This window comes from Chinchilla lanigera, unplaced genomic scaffold (assembly GCF_000276665.1).
Source record: "Chinchilla lanigera isolate Chin_1 unplaced genomic scaffold, ChiLan1.0 scaffold00018, whole genome shotgun sequence".
NCBI classification, from domain to species: Eukaryota; Metazoa; Chordata; class Mammalia; order Rodentia; family Chinchillidae; genus Chinchilla; species Chinchilla lanigera.
In genome coordinates, this window is record NW_004955419.1 from 28,024,171 (window position 1) to 28,040,352 (window position 16,182).

At 41.0% G+C, this 16,182-nt stretch overlaps 1 protein-coding gene across 4 annotated transcripts in view; it reads right to left on the minus strand.

Annotated features, from left to right (window-relative positions):
• Ccdc180 (coiled-coil domain containing 180) overlaps positions 1–16,182 on the minus strand; it is a 64,083-nt gene that overhangs the window by 22,108 nt on the left and 25,793 nt on the right. For all 4 annotated transcript variants that reach the window (XM_005382852.2, XM_005382853.2, XM_013513250.1 and 1 more), the window contains exons 20-24: positions 15,807–15,982; positions 13,728–13,908; positions 12,667–12,813; positions 2,330–2,474; positions 2,055–2,171 (exon numbers count right to left, since the gene is read on the minus strand). In XM_005382852.2, coding sequence (XP_005382909.1) covers positions 2,055–2,171; positions 2,330–2,474; positions 12,667–12,813; positions 13,728–13,908; positions 15,807–15,982 — 766 coding nt within the window. The remainder of the gene's footprint in view (positions 1–2,054; positions 2,172–2,329; positions 2,475–12,666; positions 12,814–13,727; positions 13,909–15,806; positions 15,983–16,182) is intronic.

Sequence of the window (16,182 nt, forward strand, 5' to 3'; positions counted from 1 at the left end):
GAGGATGCAGGCAGGGTGGCTGGACAAGTGCACTCACAGAATTGAACACCGTGACCAGAAGGGAATCCACCCAGCATTCCCCAAAAGGAGTGCTTAGGAAAACAGCAGTACATCCAGGAGAGGGAAGCCATCCAAAGGGTATGTATTTGTTTGTGTATTTGGTTTGTTTGTTTCATTTTGTGTGGGTTTTATGGTTTGTTTGTTTTGCAGTCCTGGGGACTGAACCCAGGGTCTTCACACTGATCTATGTCCCCATCCCTTTTTAATTTTTTTTCTTTTTCTTTTTTCTTTTCTTTCTTTCTTTCTTTCTTTTTTTCTTTCTTTCTTTTTTTCTTTTTTTCTTTTTTTCTTTTTTTTTTTGTCTTTTTGAGACGGGGTCTCACTATGCAGTTCAGCCTGGCCTTGTAGCACAGCTGGCCTCAAACTCACAACAATCCTCCTGTCACAACTCAGCTTCCTGAGTGCTGGGATTACAGGCATGAGCCACCGCGCCTGGTCCCTTTTTTATTTTTTGAGACAGGGTTTTGCTTAGTCTCTAAATTGCCCAAGCTGGAGTCAAACTTGCAATTCTCCTACCTCAGCCTCCCAGAATGCTGGGATGACAGGTATGTGTCACCAAATGTGGCTCCAAAGGGTGTTTCTGAAAGATTTTTAAAGAGTACACAGCTTATAAAGTTGTATAAATAGCAAAGGGTCAATTCAAGTATACCTCAGCTTCTCATATATAGAAAGAATCTTCACAATAAATCAAATTTTAAACAGGAATTATGACTATATGTGGGAGAATCATGGATTTATATCTCTTTTTTATATCTTTTCTGTCTTTTCAATATTGCCCATGATGGAAATGCATTTTGCTTATACTTGTTACTAAAAATGCCCTGCACAACCCGTTATCAGTTCAGAAGAGAGTGTGCCAGCACCAGCTGCAGGTCCGTTAGGAATGTGCTCCTTAAACAGGGCAGGAGTGCTGTACTTTGTGGACTCTGCTCCCTGAGGCTCCTCCTGCTTCTCTCCTGGGATGGGGACCTCTACTGAAGCCTGCCCCCACGGAGGTCTCCCTATGCACCAGGGACCATGTCAAGAGCTTAGCATGCATTTACTGCTCATTTAGCTCATTTACTGGTACAATGATTGTACAAGTTCCTTGCGTGATTCTCGTTTTACTGGCAAGTGAATTAAGTGTTCCTAGAGTGACAGGGGAGGAGGCAGGGACTGAGTCCTACCTCAGAGTCTAAGACCTTAGCAAACTCCCTTTATTGGAAGGCACCTGCTACTCTTGGGAGAGGCCTGTCCTCTTCAGGTCCCTGGTTCTAGCCCTAGTGGGTCCTTGAACACTGTGCCCTGAAGGGTGTGCTGCTCTCGGTGGCTCTTCCTGCTGACACCTTATCCAGGCTGCTACTCTCTCAGCTTCACATCCCTGCCTCACTCTCACTGCCAACTGTCCAGGGGGCCCTTCTCCAGTATGGCCCTAAGCACCTAGCCCTGCTTGAACCCTCCCTGCCCCCACCGCCTGATCAGGGTCCTGCAGATCTGTTACCTTTGCTCCCTTAGCTCCCCACTCCCTCACTCTCCCTGATCTTGGCACGTACCTCAGGAAACTTGCTTCTCCTAATCGCAGGTTAAATCTTCTGTACACACCCACATGTGCCTAATACCTCTTCCCCTTTGGGCTCAAGTAGCCCATCCATGATTTAGGCCATAATCTTTGGTGATAATCAGACCTGCATCTGCATTCTGACTCCGTCAATTAAAAACTCTGTGTTCCTGACTCAATCAGTGGGTGACTCTCTGCCTCAGTTTATCTCTAAAATGGGGCTTTTGTCTCTAAAACAGTGCTTGCCTCACACAGCTCTTGTGAGGACTACCACAGCTAGTTAAAATAAGTCAGTTAACAAGATGCATGGTGTCCAGTGACGCACTGAGCACAAGGGGCTGTTAAGAGTTACTTGGTCCCACAGAACAGAGGCCACACTGGCCTCTTTGTGCCTGGTGTGCAGGTGCATGTGTATGATAAACACCTACAGGATGGATAAAGAACCTGTCCTATCTACCTGGCACTTGATGTTCACTTGAAGACTTGTCAGCAACCGCTGGATTTTCTCCATGAAAATAAGGTCCACATACAGGTTATGGAATTTACTCTCAAATTTGTTGATGACATCATTGGCCTGCAGAGAAAGATTTTTTAAAAAGTGGGAGGGCTTAATCTGAAGAGGAGGGGAACGGATCAATTATGGCTTAGACAGGGCCATGCCCTCCCTTCAGAGACCACACCCTGGGACGGGCTGTCCTGAGCCTGACTGGAGGGTAGGCAGGGCTCCCTGACCTGGTCCAGGTATTCGCTCTCCATCTTCTCCATATTCATTATGATTAAACTTTCAACAAACTCTATCCGGGAAGCTTCCTTCTCCAGTCGAAGACACAGTGAGTTGATTTCTTCAGGTGAGAAGGTGCCTCCCTCTGAAAACAATCTGATAATGATTAGTGAGAAGCGAAAGTCAGCCGTCAGACCTGAACATTCCTTCCTTTCCCAAATACTGCGTGGTTAAGAACACACTTTCCATCTAAGCTTTGGACTGAAAAAGATGATGGAAACATAAGTGCAGGTAGTGCAAGCACAGGAATACGTGTGAACAAGTGGTGCATCAGTGTGTCAGACTGAGGACACGACAGACCCAGGTGAAACAAAGAAATGCTGGGTGAAATTAAAAGTGGAATGATTTTCTGAGACCTGCATGAAGATAAGAATTATATGGAGTCTCACGCAAAATCAGAGTGAAACATCCCCTTGGCACATGGATGGGCTCTGAAGCTGAGATGTGCCTACAAACTGAATTTTGATGGCTGGGGGAGGGGGCAGCATGGAGCTGGACTCCAGACATGATCCTTTGGGAATGAGATTGCAGGAGTAAAGGAATCCCACTAAATACCCGCACACTGCCTGGTCTAGATCTGAGGGCAGGGAGGAAAGAAAGTTCTCTGTCACCTGAGGTTTTGTAATCACAAACTGGGCTTCACCCACATTTATTAGCTGAATTCATGTTCTCTGGAGTGATTAAAAAAAAAAAAACCTCAAGCAAAGATTTTTCCTTTCCTTTACCATTTTTTTTTTTACTTTTCCCTTCTTTCCTTTCCTTCTTCCCCCTCCCTTGTTCCCCTCTTCATTTGAACATTTTCTTCCTATTTCACAATATTTATTATACATTTTGTTCCTCACTTAGATTTTTGGTTTCCCACACTAGAGAAACAATGTGTTATTTACACGTGTGTCCGATTTATTTCACTTAAGAGTATGATATGGTTTCAAGGTGCATCCATTTAGCTACAAATGTCTCAAGGTTATCCTCCTTTAAGGCAGAGTAGTACTCCACTGTATAAAAAAACACATCTTCTTTATCTATTCAGCAGTTGGGGCTATTTCTAAGATTTGGCTATTATAAACTGGGCCATTATAAATATGTGTGTATATATATCACTGTGGTATAATGCTTTTAATTGTTTCAGGAAGATACCAAGGAGGGGAATAGCAGGGTTGAATGGAACCTCTAGTCCTAGTTTTTGAGGAATCTCCACACTGATTTTCACAGCGGTTGCACCAGTCTACACTCCCACCAGCAGTGGAAAGGGATTCCCCTTTTCCCACAGCCCTACCAGCATTTGTTATTGGTTGATTTTTTTTTATTTTTGGTACCTGGAATTGAACTCAGGACCTTGCGCTTGCCGGGCAGGTGCTTGTGCTGCTGAGCCATATCCCCAGCTATTGGTTGATTTCTTAACAATAACCATTCTTTCTGAGGTGAGATGGAATCTCGGTGGTTTTAATTTGCATCTCTCCAATGACCAGTGATGTTGAACATTTTTATTTGCTGTTTCTACTTCTTCATCTGAGAAGTATCTGTTTATTTCAGATGCTCATTTTTGGATTGGGTCTTTACATTTGGGGGGGTCTGATTTTTTTAGTTCTTTATATGTTCTCAATAGTAGTCCTTTGTTTGAGGAATAACTGGAAAAATTTTTTTACTACATTGTGAGTTGCCTCTTCACTTTGTTGGTGGTTTCTCTTGCTGTGCAAAAGCTTTTTAATAAGATGAGCTCACAGTTGTTGATTCTTTGTAATAGTTCCTGTGTGATTGGGGTTTTGTTCATAAAGTCTTTGTCTACACCAATGTCTTCAAGAGTTCCCTATCCTATCTTCCAGAAGATTTAATGTTTCTATTTTAATATTTAGATCTTTGATCCATGTTGATTTTAATTTAGTGCATAGTGAAGTATATGAATCTAATTTTAATCTTCAGCATATGCAAAGCCAGTTTTTCTAGGACCATTTATTAGAAGAGTATCTTTCTTCCAGTGAATGTGTTTGGCAACCTTGTCAAAGATAAGGTGGCTTATGTATGTTTGGAGTTGTTTCTGTATCTTTTAATCTATTCCATTGATCCTTGGGTCTGTTTTTTTTTTCCAGTACCATACTGTTCTTATGATAGTAGCTTTGCAGTATAATTTCAAGTCTGGGATTGTGATGCCCTCTGCCTTGCCTTTGTTCCCCAGAATATTTGCTACTCTAGGTCTTTTCTGTTTCCAAATGAATTTTAGGATTGTTTTCTCTTAATTCTGTGAGATATGCTGTTGGAATTTTGATCAGAATTGGATTAAATCTGTTTAGCAATGTTGGAAGCATGGCCATTTTCTCTGCATTGGTTCTTCCTACCCAAGAACACGGGATATCTTTCCATTTTCTGATATCCTTTTCAATCTCCTTTTTCAGAGTACTGTAGTTTTCAATCTAGAGGTCTTTTACTTTGTTCATTAGATTGATTCCAAACTATTTCTCACTCTCTCTCTTTTTTGGAGGGGGATGATATTGTGAAAAATGTTGTGTCCCTAATTTCTCTCTTGGTGAGTTAGCTATTCCTGTACAGGAAGGCTACTGATTTTTGAGTGCTGACTTTGTATCCAGTCATGCTTCTGAATTTGGTTATTAAATCTAGAAGTCTTTTGGTGGAGTTTTTGGGAGACTTCTATGTAGAGTCTCATGTCATCTGTGAATAATGATAATTTAAATTCTTCCTTTCCTGTTGTTATTTGTTCTATTTCTTTCTCTTGTCTAATTGCTCTGGCTAAAATTTCCAGAACTATACTGAATAAGAGTGGTGACGGTGGACATTTTTGTCTTGTTTCTGATTTTAGAGTGTAAGTTTTTGTCCATTTAGTGTGATATGGGCTGGTGGTTTGTCATAGGTAGCTTTTATCAGATTGAGATCAATACTATCTATTCCAGTTTTCTGTAGGGTTTTTATCATGAATGGGTGCTGGACTTTGTCAAAAACTTTTTCTGCATCTATTGAGATAATCATATGATTTTTGTCCTTGGTTCTGTTAACATGATGTGTTACATTTATTGATTTAAATATGTTGAACCATCCCTGCATCCCTGGGATGAATCCTACTTGGTCATGGTATATAATTTTCTTGATGACTGGCTGCATTCTATTTGCTGCATCCTATTGAGGATTTTTGCATCTATGTTCATTATGGAGATTGGCCTGTACTTCTCTTTCTTAATTGGGTCCTTCTCTAGTTTTGGTATCAGGGTAATGCTTGCTTCTAGGAAGGAATATGGGAGTACTACTTTCCTTTTACTTTCATTAAAAAGATTGAGAAGCAGTGGTATTAGGTCTTTTATAAATTTCTTGTAGAATTTAGCAGTGAATCCATCAAGGCCTGGGCTTTTCTTTGTTGGTAGATCTTCAATTTATATGAATATATAAGGATAGCTGGAACAGATGTATTGCTGACATCTGTAGTTTACTGAGAGGAACAGTCAATACTTAAAATTTTCTTTTTTCTTGACCAAGATCTTAATGGTACATCTTCAATTTCATTGATTGATATTGATTTCTTTAGCATTTTTATATCTTTTTGATTTAGCTTTGGTAATTCATATGTATCAAGGAATCTGTCCATTTCTTCTGCATTTTCCATCTTAATACAAGCTCTTGAAGTAGGTATAGATGATTTTCTGGATTCCTGCAAGTCCATTATGATTTCACCCTTTTCATTCCTAATTGCATGGATTTGAGTTTTTTCTTTCTTTTCTTTTTTTAAATAAGATTGGCTATGGATTTGTTGATTTTATTTAATCTTTCAAAGAACCAACTCTTTGACTCATTGAATTTTATATTGTTTTCTTTCTCTCCATTGCATTTCTGCTCTGATCTTTATAATTTCCTTCTTTTTCTAGAAGCTTGAAGTTCAGCATGAAGTTATTTATTTGAGCTTGCTCTGTTTTCCTGATATGGGTATTCATTACTATAAATTTCCCGCACAGAACTGCTTTCATTTGTCCCATAAGTTCCAGTATGTTGTATTATCATTATAGGTTAATTGTAGAAACTGTCTAATTTCTTCTTTAATTTCATCTGTAATCCATTGTTTGTTAAGGAGGGTGTTATTTATTTTTTATTTTAAAAATTTAAAAAATGACAAAACAACAATGAAGACAAAAATCAAAACAGCACAAAAACAACAAAAAGGATACATAATCTCAAGATAAAATGATAGAAATTTACAATGTTTGCTAAATTACATACTGTTAACTTCAACAAGGTTGCTCAGTCCATTAGACATAAGAATGTAAGATTGATCAAAGACAGTAACGAGTAAAAAAAAATAATTAAAAAAATTGGAAAAGGTGCACAACTTCACCATACAAAATGGTAGTTCGATAATGGTTCTTATACTGCATATTGTTTTCAGATCAGTCATTCTGATTACCAAACTCAAGCATGTAAAATTGGTCAAGAAAAAAGAAAATTTTAAGTATTGATTGTTCCCTAAATAAACCACAGATATCAGCAATACACCTATTCCAGCTATCCTTGTATATACATATAAATTTTGTTTTTCATTTTTAAAAAAAACCAGCATAACAAAAACAAGTACATAAACAAAACAGTATAGAGAGCAATAAAAATGATACAGAATTACAAAACATCGTGACACGATATTGACAATGGTTGTTATACTACACAGTCATCTTCAAAATGGTTGCACATATAATCAGATATAGGCATGCAAGACTGATCAATTACACATTAAGAGTTCCTTTCAATAAACCAACAGATATTAGTAGTACACTTATCCTAGCTATCCTGTGTATATATATATACAATTTTTCCCCTTTCCTTCTTTCGTTTTCCTCTCCAGGAGGGTATTATTTAATTTCCATGTGTTTATGAAGTTCTTGTGGTTTCTTTTGCCATTGACTTCCAATTTCATTGCATTATAGTTTGATAATATGCATGGGATAACTTCAATGCTTTTGCATTTACTTAAGCATGTTCTATGAGCTAGTGTGTAGTCTATTTTGGAGAACATCCCAAGTGCAGCAGAGAAAAATGTGTATTCTGATGTTGTGGGGTGGAACATTCTATTGACATCTACTGAGTCCATTTATTCAGAAGTTTGGTTCTGTTCTAATATTTCATTGCTTCTTTTTTGTCTAGTTGATCTATTTGTGACGGTGGCATATTGAGATCCCCCAATCCAATTGTATTAGTGCTTATCTGATTTTTCATTTCTGTTAATACTTGTTTTATATAGTTGAGTACATTGGTATTTGTTGCATATATTTATGATTTTTATCTCTTCCTCTTGGATTGTTCCCTTTACAAGGATATGGTGACCTTCTTTGTCTCTCTTAATCAGTCTTAGCAATTCATTTTGTCTCCAAATAGAAGAGCTATCCCTTCTTTTTTCTGAGTTCCTGTCACATGGAGTATTGTTTTCCATACTTTGACTTTCAGTCTATGAATTTCTTTTGGAATTAAATGTGTTTCTTGTATGCAGCATACTGTTGGATCTTGTTTCTTGATCCATTCTGCCAATCTGTGTCTTTTGATTGGTGAATTGAGACCATTAACATTGATGATTATAACTGTTACGTATTGACTTATCCTTGTTATGCTATTTTCCTGTTGTTGGCTCCCCCTTTTTTCCCCTCTGTTTCTTTGCCTTGCCTGGTGGATTCATTCTGTTGAGGTTCATGGAACTGTAGTCCTGTTATCTCTTTCTAGAATGTCCTTCAGAACATTTTGGACTGCTGGTTTGGTGTTCATGAATTTCCTCAGGTGTTCTTTGTCATGGAAGTATTTTGTTTCTCCATCAATTTTGAAAGATAGTTTTGTAGGGCACATCAATCTAGCTTGGAGGTTGTTTTCTTTTAGGGCTTGAAGTACTTCACTCCAAGTTCTCTTTGACTTGAGGGTTTGTGTTGAGAAGTCAGCTGTGAGTTTGATGGGCTTTCCTTATAGGTGATTTGTTTCTCTTCTCCAACAGCTTTTAATATTTCTAGTCTTTTGTTGAATTTCTGGAATCTTGACTATGATATACCTTGCTGTAGTTTTTTTTTTTTTTTTTTTTTTTTTTTATCATGACTAATTGAATTTCTAATGCCTTACTTATCTCTGAGATGTCAACTTCTTTTTTTTTTTTTTTTTGGTCTTTTTGAGACAGGGTCTCATTGTGCAGTTCAGGCTGAACTTGAGCTCACTTTGTAGGCCAGGCTGGTCTTGAACTTGCAATGGTCCTCCTGCCTCAGCTTCCCAAGTGCTGGGATTACAGGCATGCACCACCATGCCTGGCTGTCAACTTCTTTTTCCCTGCCAAGGAAGTTTTCTGCCATGACATCTGTGAACAGGTTTTATATCATTTTTGCTATCTCCTGCTTTTTCACTGACTCTCGTCAATCTTATGTTATCCTTTTTTTGCATCACCTAGCAGTTGCTAGATTGATTTCTTGTGGTGCCTTGCTATTTTTAAGAAATCTTTCTTTTCATGATCACTAACCACAAACTTGCTTTCTATGTCTGAGATTCTGACCTCAAATTGGCTTATTCTGCTATGGATACTTTAAATGGAATTTTTAGTCTTCTGGGTATTTTTTTGTATGTTTTATGGATTCCATTTCTTTCCTATGTTGGGCATTCATGGTTTCCACCATTTTCTTAAGGTTCTCTAAATTTGTTTTTTATCTGTACTTGCTCTAGTGTCACTAAACATGTTTTTAATTGTGGTCACCATCTCTGTAGGTATCTAAGAAATTATTTCTGATTTGATTTTTGTCCAGAGCCTCATTTATTTGCTTTGTTGTTACCATTTCACAGAGGTCAGGTGGGTGGTTTTTAGAGTGTCCCACCTCATTGCCCTCTGGGTTTGCCTTTGGTGAACTGTATATCTGGGTTTGTATCATGTCTAAGTGTCTTCTCATTTTCCATTTTTTTGTTTAATTCCTGGGTTAATGCTTGTAAATTGCTTATGGAGAGTTGTTTATTGCTACTATTTAGAACCCTTAGGAAATGACTTCTCAGAGGTGTCCTTCAGGCTTAGCTGTTTTTTTGGGTTTTGAGTCTGTTGCAAGTCCCTATCTCTTCAGTTTGTTGGGGATGAGAAGTTACTGCTTGCTTTGCCCAGCCCCTGGTTCTCTGGCACTGGTCTACAGGGTTTTCCTTAGTATACGAGGAAGAACAGCTAGTTAAAACGATTATGTCACTTTAGTTAAAGTGGTACAATCAGTAATAGCAATAGCATGAAACACAGCCTAGAAAATGACAAACTGAGGTACCCATCAATTTGCCACCTTTAACCACATGAACTAGATTTGTGGTATAATCTAAAACAAACCAGAAAATTGAATGCTGTAAATAAACCTTCAATATGCCAATTTTGCCTTCAGGGGAGAAAATTTAAAAGGGGTTAGGGAAAAAAGACAAATAGAAGAAAAGGAAGAGATTAGAAGCAAGTAGAGGACAAAGGAGGATCATACAAGCTTTGGGAGACTGGTACAGAAGACAGGAGGGAAAAAGAGAAAGAAGAAATAAAAGGAAGAATAGAACAGAACAACATTCATACTCACATAAAAACAAGGTCAAATGCTAAAGGAAAAACAAAAACAAACAATAAGAAAAGAAAGAGAGAAAAAAATCCCACTTCAAGGTTTGTCTCTGCTGTCATGATAGATAATGTGTGGAGATAGAGTCCAAATCTACGATGATTTATCCCAGCAAGCCAGCAGTTACTTTATAGCAGCAGAGTAGTAGATAATCTCAGCTAGTCTGCACCTTTATTTCCCCTACTGTTCAGGCTCATTTCTGGCTGTGAGGCCAGGACCCAACCTGTTCAGCCTGCAGCAGGCAGTGTACCTTCTTTGGGCTTGAACTCAGCTAGGACCTGCTAGACGGACCCAGCAGTTGTTCTCAGTTCTGAGCTCAGCTGTCCCCTCTCCAAGATGGCTCCCGGCCAATTGCTTTCGCCTGCAGGACATCTGATCCCGCAGCACTGACCACCAGCTGGTGCAGTCTTCCACATCCACTGTTCCTTTTACTGCTGCGTCTCTCTGTGGTGGCCTCTGGGATTGCCACCAGTCACTGTGCGTCTGCAGGTTTGAACTGCTCCTCCCACAGAGTGAGTCCCAACTCCAGGAAAAGGTGCTGCCTGCATCCTCCTCCTGCTATGTTGAAGTTTCTCTCTTCGTTCTCCCCATAGGCTTCAATTCTCACTTCAAATCCTTCCTGGGTCCAAAGGAAACACGTCCCTCATTTTTTTCTTCCTTGCATTGCTATATTTTAGTGTCTGGATATCAAACCTCAGAGAGGCTCTTTCTCTGCTGCTTACCACTCTGCCATCTTCCCAGAAGTCTCATTTAAATAGAGATTTTTTAGTTGGTCCTAAATTGGTTATGGCTTCAGCTTCGCAGCAGAAACAAGAATTCTCTCTAAAGGAACTCCATGTGAGTCTAGGCCTCAAGGCATGCCACAATAAAATCCCAAGGAAAATGAGTGACCCATAATAAAAAATGAATCACAAAGAAGCAAGATGCTGTGAATGAGAACCAGAAAAGTAACAGGGAATAGAAGCAGTGCCCCTCTAAAGACCTCAGACTTTAGAATTATCTGACATAAATTATAAAATAACCAAGTATGGGATGTTTAAGGAAATAAATGAGAAGCTAAAAATATAACAGGGAACAACCAGTTTGGGAAAAGAATCAAATACAAATAGAAATGGAAACTATAATAATTAAGATTAAATACCCTCAATGAATAGTTTGTCAGGAAATTAAACACAACAATGAGGGAATCGGTGACTAGGAAAAACAATAGGAAGAAATCAACCAGAATGGGACTGGAAAGTGCTAGAGTGACACAGAGATATGCAGGACAAAGGCACCCTGCATATGCCAAACGCTAATCTTAATTTTTGCAACTTTCCAAATTTTCATTTTAAACAACTACATTTATAATTAGAAAATGTTAGGAATATTTAAAACAAATGCAAGTCTTGCAGGTACCAGCATGGAAGGTGTTTGCTGGCAGTGGTGGAGGCTGATGCCCAACATGTATCCTAGGATTCCATTTCTTTATAAAACTAACAATTGGGCTGGGGATGTAGCTCCAGGGCACACTGCCTGCCTTGCAAGTGTGCAGTTCTGGGTTTGATTCCTGGTCCAAAAAAAAAAAGAAAACTAATAACTTTTTTTGCTTATGTATACCACATAGTTAATTTATTTGGAGAGGGTTTCCAATTTTTACTTTGTATATTTTTATGTTCAATTATGCTATAATGAGTAAAAGATTTTTAATTTTTAAAACAATATAAGCTTTTAAAAAAACTCCCCAAATATAGCCTATTGCAAATGTCAAAGACTAAATACAAGATCATTTTTGTGCAGGAGTGAGTTAAGATCATGGGAGAAAAATAAGGTGGGAAAGCAGCCAATAGAACACAGAAAACACATGACATTAACAACTAGGGTAATATAAATAAAAACTGCAACATGATACCACTTCATGTCTGTTAAAATAGTTACTATAAAGAGAAAGAAAATACGAGTGTTGGTAAAGACGTAGAGAAACTAGAACTCTTGTGCATTGCTAGTGTGAATGTGAAATGGTGCAGCTGCTGTGGAAAATAGTATGATGGTTCCTTAAAAACTTGAGAAATTGCGACCTGGGCCAGCTGTTCTGCTCTAGGAATATACTCCCAAAAAATTGAAAGCAAGCCTTAAGCAGATTATTTACACACCAATGTTCCTCACACCATTATTCACAATAGTCCAAAGGCAGAAACAACCCCACTACCCACCAGTATGAAAATAGACAATGTGTGGTATATATGTACAATGGAGTATTATTCAGCCTCAAACAGAAAGATAATTTTGATGCATGATACAACATGGTTAGGCCTTTAAGACATTATATGTGCTCAATGAAATAACCAGATATAAAAGGACAAATATTATATGCTTATAATATATATGATATAATATATATAATATATAATATATATTATACCTCTTAAAACAGGTAACTGGAGTAGGCCAATTCATATAAACAGAAAGTAAAGTGGTGGATGCCTGGGGTTGGGGGGAGATGAGGCGTCAGCATGTTATCACAGAGAGTTAGATGAGAAGTTCTTTCTAGAGATGGCTGGGTGGTGATGGTAGCATAACATTGTACTTAATGGCACTGAACTGTACATCTAAATGGTCCAAATGGTAAATTTTATGTTTTGTACATATCTAACAAAGAAAAGTTAAGGGAGAAATAAGACCACCTCACAGTAGAGAAGCCTTGGAAGCTCAGAGGCCTGAGTACTGGCTCCCACCTGCAGTGCTTGACAAATTCAATGTTGGTGTAGCGGAGTTTGCCGAGGCTTTCCTCCAAGTACTGTCGAAAGCTGCGCAGGGATACCTGGGTGACATCCACGTAGCTCAGCAGCTCCCGGTGCAGTGTGCTGCTGAGAAGGACCAGCCTGTGGGGGGCAAGTAGAGGAGGAACAGATGGTGATGGTGACCAGGTTGGAAGACTTGAGAGGCTAGGCGGTGACTGGGGTGTGGGTGGGCTTCCTGGGACACTGCTTAAACTCCACACACAGTGCAAAGCTGGGGGCCCAATAGAACCACTGCCCAGCTTCTCTGGGTAGCAAAGGGCACTAGAAAGAAATTTAAAATGACCATGTGTCTCTGAGAGGGCATTGTTCTCCTCCCTCTGACCACTTCCACCGAACTGGTAGAAGAATTCTAGGTGCAACTGGATTCTTGTCCTTCCTCCAGCAGATTCCCTCTGACCCCCAGTAATGTGTTTTCCCCACTTTCCTGAAAAAGTACCCTGCAAGATTCCTCTTTACAACCAAGTTTTCCTGAGTAGATGTCCTTTGTGTACCTGAGAGCTGCACAGACATCTGCCAGGGTCTTTCCTGTGACCCGACTGTGGCTTCTATCTCATACCCGAGTGGCCTCCCTGGAGCCCCTTGCTTTGCCCTGACCCATAGCTTAGCCAGTGCTCCTGCTCTGCTTAGAAAATGCATCCCTGATACTTCCCTCCATCCCAGATCAGGGTGCCTCTGGGTTCAAGGCAAATACCATCTCCTGCAGGAAGCCCTTCCTGGCTCCCCAGAGGAGAAGTGGTCTTTCCTACCACTGACATGACATCTGAAGGCACATCGTCTGCACTCGTGCACCTCGACTGTAAGGAGTCTCCTTCTCCTTGCTGCTCACTGCTCCCCGCAACACATACACCAGATGCTGCCCACAGATTTTGAGTCTAGATTCTTGTGAAGAGGTTAGCTCAAAAGCAGGCTCCTGAGTGCCTTCTGCTCTTTTGCTAGCAGCACCTGGGTAGGCTTCTAGGACTACCTGGCTGGGAGGGAGACCCCTGGCCCCTTACTTTTGGCTCTTGGTGGCATTCAGGAAGATGTGCTCCATGTCATAGATCTTGCGGTGAAAGATTTTGCTCTTCGTGTTTTGCTCTTCTTGGAACTGGCAGAACATCAGCCTCTCCTTCTTTAGGGTCTCCACCACTCCAGCACAGTGTCTGTCCAACCGTTCTTTGTGAAGCAAGAGCTCAGCTGCAAGAAAGTGAGGAGAGCTGAGGCCCGCCAGGACCTGACTCATCTCTGCACAGTCACTTCTTGCAGCAGTGCCTGCCCGCTACCTCTCCTGGGCCAGCCACAGAGCAGGGACCACTCAGGTCAACAGCTCTTGCCCTGCCACCACCACCATCACCAAGCTTGGAATGGGCTGTGACCTCGGAGACAGCAACCAGAGCCTGGCCCTGGGTCTCTAAGTAGAGAGAAGCCTCTGCTAGGCTGTAGATAGGGAGCTCCCTACTGATAGAGACCCTTGCCTGCTGCAGACAGAACAAAACTGGGGAGATGCAGAGTCCCCAGGGAGCAGGGGAAGATGAGTGGGTGGTGCAGGAGTGGGCTCAGACCTAGGTGAGAGGGTCTGGGTGGAGAGCCACAAGAAGCACAAAGCCAAGCAGTCTGGGTTTGTTCCTTACATCAGCGGATTCTCAGGTCCAGTGAGCCTGAGTTCTAACTGGCTTCCAAGATGGAATAGAAAGAAAAAGAACTGGCTCCCATAGCCCCATCACAGCCTCTTAGGGCAAGCAGAAAGCCCCTGGGTCCCCCTGTTGTCTGTGGCATTAGAAGTACTGTAGTCAGGGGCTGGGGATTTAGCTCAGCAGCACAGGGCCTGCCTGGCAAGTGCAAGGTCATAAGTTCGATTTCCAGTACTGGAAAACCCCCCATGGCCCCCCCCACAAAAAAAAGAGTCAAAAGAAGAATGTCTCAAAAGAAGTCTCAAAAGAAGAATGTGAAGTACTGTAGTCCCAGCTCTGCCAAAAACATGATGTGCCACTGGAATTCATCTCTGTAGCCCGGTTGGTTTCTATACCATATATTGGGCCAGGGAGCGGGGGAAGGAAAAAGAACCAGCCTTCAGGGAGTTCTGCTCCCTCAGTGCATATGCAATTTTCTCTCTATTTCTTCATTGCATTTAATGCAGTGCACATTTTAAATTTATTTTATTTTATTTTATTAAACAGGGAATCAAATTCAGGACCCTGCACTTGCCAAGCAGGCGCTATGCCACTGAACTATATCCCTGGCCCTGCACTGTGCATTTAATGTCCTGTGAGGACAAAGAGGTTCCAAATGTCAGGCAAACTGCCCAAGGTTACAGCATTGAGATTTGAGGCCAGTTTGACTGTACAACTGTCACTGCTGTGGGCAACATGAGTTTGGTTTATGTGAGGGCTCTCTGCTACTCTGAAGGGGACTCTAGCTCTGTGGCAGATGTTAGAGCACGATTCAAGTGAAAAACCAACAGGACTCACTGAAAGATCCTACTAAAATCATGCCCCTCCTCCAGTGAACGGAGCCTACCACTGAAGACAGAACGGCATGTCTTTTTAAGTATGATAAATGATAAGGTGGAGATAATGGTTATTGTTTTTGGAAGCTGTGTCTTGTACCAGGTGCCCATGGTTCTTTACTATGTCATTTCAGGAGGGTTAATTACCACCTCCAACTCCCCCTTCTGCAGATAAGGGAGGCACCAGAGAGGTCAGATAATCTGCTCAGTTATACATCCAGAGTTGAGCCTGAGGACTCTGGTCTCTGAACAATAGGCTTGCCTCCAGAGCATCCAGCATAAGGGTGTATATCTGATCTCAAATCTAGAGCTAAAACTGGATAACACTCATTTCACCCTCCAACACCCTCTTTAAAAAAAAAAGAAGAAGGTGATTTTAAAAAGTCTCAAAAGAAGAATGTGAGTACTACCCTCCTCTGCAAGCCTGGGAAGTGCCAGTACTAAGGTACACCTTCCACCTGTGATGATAATATATGAAGCATTTCCTGGGGCAGCTAATAAACATGAGGCTACAGAGGGCTGTACAGGGTCTTCTCCAGACCCTGCAGGAGAAAACTGGGGGTGATGGGCTTCCCCAGGGGGCCCACACCTGCCCTGACGTTGTGGATGTCCTTCTCTACGTGCTGGACTCTTGGCTTGTGCAGGTGTAGACGCAGCTCCAGTTCTGAATCCAGTTCACTGATCTTGGTGGCCATGATAGCCCGGGCATCGAGAGCACATTGAGCAAACCACTTCTCGAGGTGTTCAAAAAAGCCAGCTCGAAGTCTGCAGGAGAAACCAGCAAGGGTCAGCCCTGCCAGGAACTGTGACTTCTAAGAGACCTTCCAACACTGAGATGCAAAGTGCTTCCTCCTTTCATACATTCTTCCTCATTTTATTCCCTAATTATCTTGTAGCTCATTGTGTGGGGGGATGATCAGTATTTACCTAGATCACTGCTGGAGGACTTTGAGTAGTTTCTGACA